At 38.1% G+C, this 11,975-nt stretch overlaps 1 protein-coding gene across 1 annotated transcript; it reads left to right on the top strand.

Annotated features, from left to right (window-relative positions):
- Positions 1-3,864: 3,864 nt before the first annotated feature.
- fbxo30b (F-box protein 30b) lies at positions 3,865-11,390 on the top strand. Its single transcript, XM_084428165.1, has 3 exons — positions 3,865-4,061; positions 7,217-9,559; positions 9,733-11,390. Exons 2-3 carry the CDS (start codon positions 7,256-7,258, stop codon positions 9,934-9,936), a joined length of 2,508 nt encoding a protein of 835 aa, XP_084284291.1. The 5' UTR covers positions 3,865-4,061; positions 7,217-7,255; the 3' UTR covers positions 9,937-11,390.
- Positions 11,391-11,975: the final 585 nt, after the last annotated feature.

The raw sequence follows: 11,975 nt of genomic DNA, 5'->3' as shown, positions 1-11,975 counted from the left end.
AATCAGTTGTTTTAATTATCTGTGGGGGAAGAAATCATGATGTTATCATCATTATCTAGCATACTATCTCAGTTTCATTTGTTCTCAATGAGTTGGTCATGGCCAAAAAATGTGTCGCAGTTTTTCCCAGCAAATGTGGACAGCTGGAGGAATGGCACAGTGTTGCCACAACTAAATTGGGTCATTTTTGTCACAGTGTTTGCCAGTCTATATACTTTTCTTCCAATTTAAGCAATATTCAATGAGTTGGTTTAAGGCTAGATTACACTACAAGACATACAATCTGAACAGATAGAAAGGCATACACTTGCCAACTCTGTTAATATTTAAAAACTGTGCATCACAAAACACTCGCTATAAATATTGTTAAGCCTTTTTAATAAAACCTGGGAAAAAGGGATTCTACCGACTACTTGGAAACAGTTGCAAAAACTGGAAAGGACCAGTAGCGTCTAGTTACAGGCCTATTGCCCTAACGTCTAATCTGCGCAACATTATGGAAAGAATGGTTATTTTTTTAATGAAATGGAAAAGATGGGTATTGGAAGGAAAATGGTTAACTGGATTCATAGTTTCAAGTCAGGGTGGGATCATCGTATTGCAAACAATACTACAGTATATCGAAAACGGTACTCCTCAAGGTAGTGTAATGTGATTAATGATATTTTTCCCAGGTTGGAGCATGAGTTGATGAGTCTCTGATTGCGGAAAGCACTGCGGAAGAGAGGGAGGAATGTTTTGTTCAAAGGTACGCAGAGTGTGATTGATGAGGTGTAAAATTGGACTGAAAAATGTTGCTTATCAGTGTCGATAACACAGGTTATATGTTTCTCAAAAAAGAGAGAATGTCTTAGTGTAAGATTACAGCTACAGTTTACAAACCTTTAGAGCAAGTGTATGTGATACGATATTTTGGGGGTATGGCTAGACACAAAACTGACATTTGCAGTTCACATTCAGAAATGTGTTGATAAATGCAAAAAAAGGGAATGCAAAAAAAATAACATCACAACATTTATTTCCATCAAGAGGTCACGGTGCATATATGTTTGGTCAAGATCTTGTATTAACAATGCAAGAGTCCAGCACTCTGTAAAGTCTCCTCCAGCACATCCCTCAGACTTACAATGAATTAAAGGTCTGGACTCAGAGGTGCATCAATTCATGTGTGAAAATGATTCTTCATGCTCCTCCCAACCATTCTTACACAGTTTGAGCCTGATCAATCTTGACATCGTCCTCCTGGAATATGGCCATGATGAGTCTTCCTACATGATAAGCTACACACTCCATCTATTAGGGTTAGAAAAACTGTTGCTGAACATATAACATACTAGAAACATAACAATCACTGCAATAATGATCCAATCACAGACTCTTAAGCATTTGCCTAATTTATTCATTTATTTTTTGGCTAGGGAGTGTACAATGCATTAATGATTGTCAGTTTAATAGGATTTAGAAGGTAATAGAATTCCTTTTTTTTCCCTTTCGCTCTGTTTTTTTTCTTCCCCTTCCATCAATGATCCACACTCCAGCCCAGTATAGGGGTGGGAATGCACCTATCGTTTGTTTGCCAACCGCCATGAGGAGAGAAAGAAAAAGAAGAAGAACTGGGCCCCACACATGACCATCAAGTCGTTCTTACCTCGACAAACTCATGCAGAAACATGTGGCTCGTTGCTACATTAATGACAAATGAAAACAGTATGTGTTCTAAAACAGACTCAAAATATATATAAAAATCAGAGTCTGTGCCCATCATACACGATTTTTAGCTAAATCTGTCAACGCAGGCTGTCAAACATGCAGTCTGGCTCAGACTTTTGGCAGAACCTACTCCTTAAGATGCTAAATTGGGCAAAAGTCATATATCCCTGCCTGGGCATCTCTGAACACATGAGTGTTTACATGAAAGGCTTTTTTTCCCAGCCATTAGAAAGATAAAATGAGGCTATCCTTTCATGTAGCCAGTGTCAATGACACTGGCTACATGAAAGGATAGCCCCATTTTATCTTTCTAATTTACTTGTGAATAGTCAAACTCCTTCCTTCACTCATGGCAAATATATATGGGCTTGTGGTTCAGTCTCACTTGTTCCTTGTTGTTCAGTAGGTTCATTTAAATGTCATTGATATTTTGGCTAAATTTCAGTTTCTCCACACCTGTTGTTTTTACCTCAAGCAGCCCTGATTGGTTGGCTATAATTTGTATTGAAGAAAATAGGAACCGGCGCTGTGCAGACTGATTGGTTTATTACTTCAACTGGGAGAGCGAATCGAAAGCATGCAGAACCTCTTTAATCGCTCTCGCGGTTCTTAATGGCATACACCGATCGGTCTGCACAGGGCCTCAATATATATAATACATGATTATTTAATTTGATTATTTTCAAAAAAAATTAACTTTGACTACTAGCAATATTAATTTTTTTTTCCAATTATGTTCATTGCCGCAATCAAGTATAACACACCTAATGACTTGTCATTGTCATTTAAATATATATACAGTGCTATGCATAAGTGAATACACCCATGCTAAAGTTGACTAAAAAGAGGAATAAAAAATCATATTTTGGAAATTGAACTTAATGCCTTAATTAAAAAAATTAGTAAAAATCCAACCTTTAAGGACACCAATTTTCTTTGTGAATGAATAATGTATCATAAATAAATAAATGTTCTTCCTTAAAATACATGGTGCATAAGTGAGTGCACTTATATGTTAACACCCCTATGTTAAATTCCCATAGAGGCAGGCAGATTTATATTTTTAAGTATTTTTTTTAATTTTTTTTTAGGATACTATGCATCCTGATAAAGTTCCCTTGGCCTTTGGAATTAAAATAGCCCCACATCATCACATAGCCTTCACCATACCTAGAGATTGGCATGGTTTTATTTCAGTTAGCCTAATAGCTAGTTTGATTTGCATTGAGAGATGATCTTATGGAAAGTACCCCATGCCAATCTCTAGGTATGGTGAAGGCTATGTGAAGATGTGGGGCTATTTTAATTCCAAAGGCCAAGGGAACTTTATCAGGATGCATAGTATCCTAAAAAAAAATTAAAAAAAATACTTAAAAATAAAAATCTGCCTGCCTCTATGGGAATTTAACATAGGGGTGTACTCACTTATGCACCATGTATTTTAAGGAAGAACATTTATTTATTTACGATACATTATTCATTCACAAAGAAAATTGGTGTCCTTAAAGGTTGGATTTTTCCTAATTTTTTAAATTAATTCCAAAATATGATTTTTTATTCCTCTTTTTAGTCAACTTTAGCATGGGTGTATTCACTTATGCATTGCACTGTATATATATATAATATTTTTTTTACTATTTTTCACTTTGACTACTAGCAATGTTTAAAAATTTTCCAATTATGTTCATTGTTAAACATTCTGTAGCCTATGTCATCTGATCATTAAATAAATTAATTTATACATAAATAACATTTGTACACATAAATACTGAATGAATTTGTAAAGTAGGCTATCTCTGGTTTTATATAGGCCTATTTATTATGTCGGGTAAGTTATAAAAAGTCAGTGTGGGGGAAAATATGGCAAAATTTGAACACTTAGTTAAATGTAATTAAAGAGACACAATAAAAGAATAAACTATTATAATCTATCTATCTGATTATCTGCCAAAAATCATTCAACCTAATAACAATATAATTTTTCAAACTAAAATGATCCATCAACCTCCAAAATTCGTATAGTAGGCATATACACGACAACAAGAAGAACATGGGAAAAATAATGAACAAAAATCACAGAAATATCCAATGCAAACATTTCCAGTAACCCTAATCCGCCCAAAATAAACCTAACGTCATGACGCCCATTTTATTGTGCGTGATGATGTCATCGGCGCGCGTCCCAGCCGGATTGAGTATTTTTGGACAGGACAAACGGTGATGATTGTGTACAATATCATAGAGCAGTGTGCTAAAGTGTCCCGTTTCACCGCAAAACCGGACAAGTGATAAAGCACGCGAGGGGCGTGAGTGAGAAACGCGGGGAGTTAGTTGACATAGTCTGTGGGAAGGTGAGTAGTTTGTTTATGTTGACTGAAGGCAGAAAGTTGAGCTAGCTAATTGGCTAACCTCTGTAGAAAATAATGAAAAAAGTGAAACAAAGTTAAACATCAACTAAATAAAGATCAAAATACCACTACTGCAATCACGAGGACACTTCTTAACTTCATTCTGTTCTGTATGAAGTGTCAGTAAGTGTTTGTGGTTGCTTAAGGTTTTCATTTCTGTCAAATGTCTGTTTACCAACTTATTGTTTTGTAAACATTAAAACTAGTGTGTGTCGAGAAACTTTATGAGTAAGTTTAATGAAGCTTTAAAGATTGTCTGTATATTGTTGGTGCACGGTTTAATGTGGTGTCATTGGTGAAAAGACTTGTAGGACAGCAGCAGCACATGAGCTAAGTGGGCCAGTTTTGTTTATGCTAACTAGGAAGACTGTTGAATAAAACCAAGACAGCAGTAAAGCTGGAGGCAGGGAGTCTGCCAGAAGCTCAAGAGAGGTTTTCATTATTTAATAATACTTGTACTTGCAAAGTTCAGTAACATCAGTGAGAGAAATTGACAACCACAGCTGTGGGTCTCATTATAAGATTTAAAGACATCAGTTATTGTGGATATTTTATACTTTAGTTTCCCCGCTTTCATAAGGTGTCGCAGGATAAATTTGGGCAACTTATTAATTTTGAAATGACGGTAAAAGTGTCCCTGACTACCTTTAAAGTAACGCCACTAAGCACTCCTTTAAAAAATAAAAATAAATTAAAAAATAATCTAACAGCATCCAGAGCATTGGATGCCCTATTATTATTTGAAGACCAATAATGTTGAACCCCTAAATTATGTAATTGTTGGTCTATTTGCACATGGGTCAATCACAAATAAAGCTTCAAAAAGGACATTTAAAAAAATATTTTTAAAATGTATGTAATGCATATTTTTGAGTCAGGAACAATGGATTTAAACAAGTTTCAATTGTTAAATAAGTCTTTAAATAAGTATATTCCTAATTTTATTTATTAGTGAAATCTTAGCAAAGTATAACCCTTAGAGTCTCTACAGTGCATAACACGTTATTGTTTTGTGGTTGTGTATTTAAGTCATATTCATTTAAAATGATTGCATCCTAGTGGCCAGGTATTTTGTATCTTTAGCAGCCGATTTTACTTTTAAAGACAGAATAATTACCAGTATCATGCAAGTAGGCTATACCAGTAAAATGCATTCAGTACAATAACTATTCACAATCTAGTATTCAGCCATTTGTTCACTTTCAACTATTAGGGTATTTGTTGGTTTAAGTCAAGAATTTGCATGGTTGCACCACCTGATGAATATCAGTTGAGTTGTGCCAACTGACAGCATTCATAATGGCATTAATAACGCCGGAATATGCTGAATACTGAATTTTTTTTTTCATTTCAATTACATATGGAACTTAAATAATGATAGTATTGTTTTAGTCAACAGTCTGTATTGTAAAGTAGTAAATTGATCAAAAACAGAATAAATCACATGACATCACATTCAGAGTGAAGGAACTGGAAAAGGCTACACTAGACAGATTGGTAGAATAGAACAGATTGGTTAGAAACACTGTAATCGATTGTGATTGAATAACAAAGTCATTTGTTATTGATACAAAAAGAATAATCAGATTTAGTCATTCGAAAATTTTACATTAAAATATGTCAAAATGTTTAAAACATTAAATGCATAGCAACCTTACCCATATCCCACCTCAATAGCAGCACAAGTGTTTGCAAAAGCACATGAACAAGCAAATCATACCTAACAATTTTTGTTTGTTTGTTGATGCGAGTACATAGTACCTAGTTAAAGACATTTGTCTTTCTTGATACGGTAGTGGCATCTGAAACTATTATTTAAAAAAAAACTTTGTAAAACATCTTTAACTTAAAAACTAATATTTTAAAACAATAGTTACATTTTTTATAATAATAGACAAGCTTAGCTTGTATATATTATTTATTTAGCTTCAATAATGTTTTTTTATTATTATTTCATATAGGCACATTCAGTGCAGTTGAACCACCTGACTTCCTGGTTGCACCAACATGACTTTTGCATATAGTTTTATATTGAACAAGCTTCTACTTGGATGCCTGAATTAGCTTTTGCCTATGCTAGCATGTTCACATATACCATTTTTATATACAATAAAGAAGTTTATAATAAATATAATTTTCCTATTTTTACATTGGTTGTACCACCTGACATGGAAAGTGTACCAACCTACCCATACATCAAAAGTAGCTATTTTTATTAGTATTTGAGAGGGATCTACAAACCTTTTCTCTCTGCCATAAGGATCAGTTGGTCTCTGGAGCATTATCATTATCAGCATTATCATGCTGACTGTTATTTCACTTCATAATAAAAGACCCATGTTTGCAGTTGTGCCACCCTGACATCTGAGAACATACAAAGTCCCTGACAAAACTTTTTTTAATGGTCTTAAAAGCTTTAAAGCTACTGATATTTATATCAATTTGTTTATATAAAAGGTTTCAAACATAAAATTATGCCATAGTATTTTATTTAGAAATTTCTTCTTAAGACACAATTAAAAAAAAAAAATCTTAGTCTGTTCATTTGTGTGGACGGTTGCGCCACCTGACATTTTGGGGGTTTGATTTCAAACTAAATAAGATTTGTAGAATAAATTGATACATGTCATGAATTTATCAAATTATTTTAAAAGGAAGTGATGCACTTGGGACGCAAACCTATTTACATCATGTCATTGACCAACATGCAGATGAAATTTGTTTGGCCATGAACTAAAATATTTTTAAGATATTGTCAAGTAAAAGAAAGGTAAATAGCCTACTTCTAGAAAAGTTTTAAAAATGTGTCTTAAGATTCCTGTGCTGTCTCTGTTCCTGTTTGTGTCTACAGGACATTATGCTAATGGCAGACTAGTCTACCAGCTGTTCAAACTACACACCTACTAGTCAATTTTGAAAATGTGTAGTTTTGCACATCTCTGGAAAAGTGCTCTCTGTTTGCCACAAGAATGTTCCAATAAAGAGTTAGTTACGATTTAAATTAAAATATTACATGTAGAAGTTGATTAGAAATTCACTTATTATACAGCCTGCATGTTGATGAATCTAATCTCAGTTTTTCTCCTATTGTGTTGCAGTGGCTGCTCTTTTTCATCTTGCTGCTGTCATCTTAAACAATGGAGGAGCCCCATGTTCACTGCATGTCCTGCATAAGCAGGCGATGCATGGTCAAGCCTGAACCCGGCACCTCCTGTGACCTCATCACCTGTCCTCTTGTATGCGGTGCCATCTTCCACAGCTGCAAGGCTATTGAACACAAGCTGCTGTGCCCGCTTGAAAGGGTGCCATGTCTTAACCACAGCATTGGATGCCCTTTTACCCTGGCCCGTGGCCAGATGGCAGAGCACCTTGAGGTGTGTCCTGCAGGTGTGGTGTGCTGCACTATGGAGTGGAATAGGTGGCCAGTGAACTACGAGGATTATCGTTCGTATGAGCGACTGAGTCAAGAAGCAGATGAGGTGGAGCAGCTTGACATGGCGCTCGCCCTTCAGGACCAGCGCACCATGTTAGCATCACTTAAACTCGTCTCTCTGGCTCCCACTAGTGGACCAGAGAAAAAGACTCAGGCAGTAGGACAACGTGAAAAGCCTGGTCTAGTCTCAGTTGCTCAGGCGGAGGCCATTGAGATGGAGCCTACGGCTGGCTGTTCAAAAGACAAGATTTCCAATGGCATTAATGGTCTAAAAGAAGAACATTACGGGGAGCTCTACCAAACCACGGTTGAGACAACCAAAAGCCTGGCCGCAGCTCTTAACGTCCTGATCCACCTCAATTCTTCTGAAACAGACTGTACAACTACTAATGCGTCAGCTGCACTTCCAGAGCGCAATGGGGAACGGCATGAGAAGGTGAGGATGAGAGAAGATGCCGGGTTCAGCTGTGATAAAATAGCCAGCGGAGTCAACGGCCTAAAGGAGGATCTACAGCCTCAACAGCACCAAAAACTCATGGAACTTGGCAGGAGTTTGGCCTCTGCCCTCGGTGCATTAGGAGATGTTGTCAAAGGCACTGAGTCAATTAGCGAGAATGGTAAGCAGTCAGAAACGTTGGAGTCTCCAGATGTTGATATGAAGGACGTTACATCGGAGGTTGATGGTGAGCCTGGGGCTGTTGGGGGATTTGATGGTGGAGAAGCCACTTTAGATGGTGTAGCTCATGAGGCAGCAGGTGAGTGTTGCCCAGTCATGTTAGGGGACATAGATAGGCAAGGTTTCTTTAATGGCTCTCATAGTATTCTAGATGACTTAATGGAATCGACCACAGAACACCATCAAAATCCGGAGTCCCGAGGTTCTCTGGAGTTTGTCGGTCCTTTAGTTCCTCATAGACCAGAGATCAGACATGACCAACACGCTTTCTTGATCCAGGAGGCCTCTGGATCACAAGCCCCATTGCTGCAGCAGCCTATACATGCTCAGACTTTGACCGTCCAGAGAGACAACGTGCTGCCTGTGATGGCATTAGACTTTGAAGATAGGGCTTTTGAGAGGAAACTCCAAAACCTTCAGTTGCTGCGCAATTTTATGCCACTTGCACTTAACGGACGGAAGGGGTCGTTTACCGAAGTGTTTCCCCATAGAAATCCACGTTGCAAAATGGAGGACAAAGCTGTGGACACATCAGATTTAGATCAGGAGCCAGTGGACGACCCCATGGGACTCGGCGAAATTGACTTTACGGCAGCAGCTCTTCTGTTCTGCCTGGAGGAGTCGCCACGAGCTCGGAGGATATCCGACACGGTCTATGCGTTTGGAGGAACACGTGTTGACTTCGGCACCCAGACGTTTAGTTTCCCTGCTGCCATCTTGGCAACAAGTACGATGGTGGGAGAGGTCGCGTCCGCTTCCGCCTGCGATCGAGCCGCGCCTCGCCTTTCACAGCCAAGTCCGTTTTGCACTCTTCGGCTCGATCTGACGCTGGAGCAGCTTGTGCCTCGCCCCAGCTGGGCTCCCCGAGAGGGCTCCATGTTCACCTTCGAGTGCGGCCAGCTCTTCCGTCGAGAAGAGTTCCTCTCGCATTTCCGAAATGTTCATGGAGATATCCACTCTGGACTCAATGGCTGGATGGAGCACCGTTGCCCGTTAGCGTATTACGGCTGCACGTACTCTCAACGAAGACTCTCCCCATCCACTCAAGGGTCGAAGGTTGTTCATGACCGCCACCTCAGGTCATTTGGGGTGAAACCCATCTCAAAACCTGTAATAGTACCTAAGTGCGATCACCTTAGTGGATTGCCGTTTGAAGTACTTCAACATGTAGCCCGATTTCTGGATGGCTTTGGCCTGTGTCAGCTGTCAATGGTGTCTCGTACGATGAGGGATGTTTGTGCCAGTCTGCTGCAGAGCCGTGGCATGGTGGTGGTTCAGTGGGAAAGGAAGCAATATTTGGATGGAAGACGATCCTGGCAGATAAAAGACAAGGTACAGTACGTCTGAACAGTGGCCACATGCTAATTATGTAAAGAGTTTGCACATATTTATTTCTGACTGTACTCCTTTTCCAAACTCAGTGGAAGAAACAGTCTGAGCAGGTAACAAGTTTTACCATAAAATTGTTAAGTGGCTACGTAAGTAACTGTTTTGTTTTCCTGCAGGTTTGGCGGTTCAGCACAGCCTTTAGCCCGGTTAACAGGTGGGAGTTTGCGGACATCACTAGCATGGCTGACCACCTGAAACGTTGCCCATACAATGAAGTCCTCCGCCAAGTGGAGGCGGTTCCTCTGCCCTGCATGTGCACGACCAGAGAGCTGACGCGCGACGGCAGATCGCTTCGGTCCGTTCTCAAGCCAGTGTCATAACACTACAGAATCCTAGTTTGCAAACACAACTAAAACACTACAATATCTAACCTCTTCAATCTACAGTATACTATCACTGTGTAAATAAAAAAAGGAAACAAAATATTTTTTTTTTGTTTTGATGTTAAGATTATTTTTTTATTAATATATGAAAGATCAGTGTGGTCCGATGGTGTGCGATGCAATGGTTTTCATCTATACTAAAATCATCTACTCCTCTGACACACACCCATGCTTTATCTAGACCAATGCTGAGAGAGGACTGGTTTAAGGGAGTGTAAACATTGGGGAACCAAGGCTTAATTCAGTGCCTCAACCTGTCGAAATAGCACTTGATTTATTTGTCTTGACACAGCAAGGTAATCTCTGTAATCTTTGTAAAGATTATCAGATAATGACTTCTAGTTCCTTGTCAATACATATCCACACTATAGGATACTTGCATGGTTTGGTTAAGATATCGTTTGAAAAGGACGCTTTCTCCGATTGTCTGTGATTCGAAGTTCTGTGTTTTATGCTGACATTGCAGACAAGGCTCAGTTCACCCTGATCTGGGAACAGCTGTCATGCTTAAGAATGCAAGGGCTTGAATCTATATTGGGAGCTGCTCTGCTCTGCTGTTTTTTTTTTTTTTTATATCACATTGTCATAGAAAAGAGGGTTTTCATTTACAGCAACTTTACTTTAAAGGCTTCATCCAGAAATTGCACCAGTGGATCTTAGTCAGAGTTGATTCAATGACTTTTGACACTGTATGTACTGAGGCATTCATACTAAAACACCTTGAACAATTTTAGTTCATTCTCCAATATCACTCAATATCAGCATGCCAGGGGTTAGCATGCCAAACATATATCAACATTTAGAGTCAATATTTGTACTGAAATGTGTGGCTGTCTGCACTCGGACCCGCTGTATCCTCACTAACCTGGAGCATATAGACACTCTGCCACTGCGTTTCCCATTGGGCGAGTGAGGGAAAGCTTAGGGAACACTATATTTGAGTACAATGAAGAGCTCTAACTAACATATATGTGACGTGTGACATATTATAACCTGTCTGCATTTAAATGTGTGCTGTGAGCATTTGTCAAGGCTAATATTTATAGGTGTGATCTGCAGCTAATGAAACCACAGAAGTGTTTATTTTCATCTATACCTATAGAAAGTTTATGGAAAGCTATGCAGCGTTTACATGTTAGGAGCTGTTTTAGGCTTCTCAACTTAAGCGTCACCCGAGGTTGTGTGGTCATTTCTATGTAATCAAAATGAAGTGATTTCTTTCTTTTTTTCTTTTTTTTTTTAATGCAGTCCATATATTGTATTACTGAAGCCATGTTATAGGTTGGTTGTTTAAAATCTGAGGAGGAGAAATTGCCAGTACAGCTGTTGGTTGGAATTGCATGTGGTTTTTGACTTATGAATTAAACAAATATATATATTTTATTATCTTTATTCTGGCTCAATGTCTTTTTATATTTTTTTAAATGTATGCTTACAGACTACATCCACACCTAACTTTTAACTGGTTTATACTCTGGAAATGATGTGCTGCTTTCCCTGAGAACGTGTTGGCTCTTTGAAGTTTATAATAAAATAATGTAATACAAATACAATACAGTACAGAAGAACCTGGTATTTCATGTCCATTATACAGTCTAACGCTTAAGTGTGTATGTGCAATTACTAAAGCAAATGAACTGTGAGATGTGGCCTTTAATACTAAATACGGCGGAATACCTTAAGGTGCGAACAGGGGAAAACAAATAAAAAATAACGTCACATTAATAATATTTTTTTACAGCGCAGAGTTCGAATCCAGAGAATTTGTACTGATTAATGCTGAATATGGAAAGAAATGCACTTGATTGTACTGAAAGCGCACCTGAAGTGTACTTAAAATCTTTACAGGTAGGGCAGGCTTTATATAAACTATATAAACTGATAACTTGACAACTATCATTGATGAAATAAAAGAGTACAATTGCATGACTATGCTTCTTAACACTTTTAAAAAAGGGCACTTTGTAATGTCAAAT

The sequence above is a fragment of the Rutilus rutilus genome (genome assembly GCF_951802725.1).
Source record: "Rutilus rutilus genome assembly, chromosome: 13".
Lineage (NCBI taxonomy): Eukaryota > Metazoa > Chordata > Actinopteri > Cypriniformes > Leuciscidae > Rutilus > Rutilus rutilus.
This window is presented reverse-complemented; position numbering and strand designations above follow the sequence as displayed.

Excerpts from the sequence above, each read along its gene's own strand:
- fbxo30b (XM_084428165.1), top strand. The coding sequence starts at position 7,256 with ATGGAGGAGCCCCATGTTCACTGCATGTCCTGCATAAGCAGGCGATGC. Across the intron at positions 9,560-9,732 it reads CCTGGCAGATAAAAGACAAG|GTTTGGCGGTTCAGCACAGC; the intron begins GTACAGTACGTC and ends GTTTTCCTGCAG.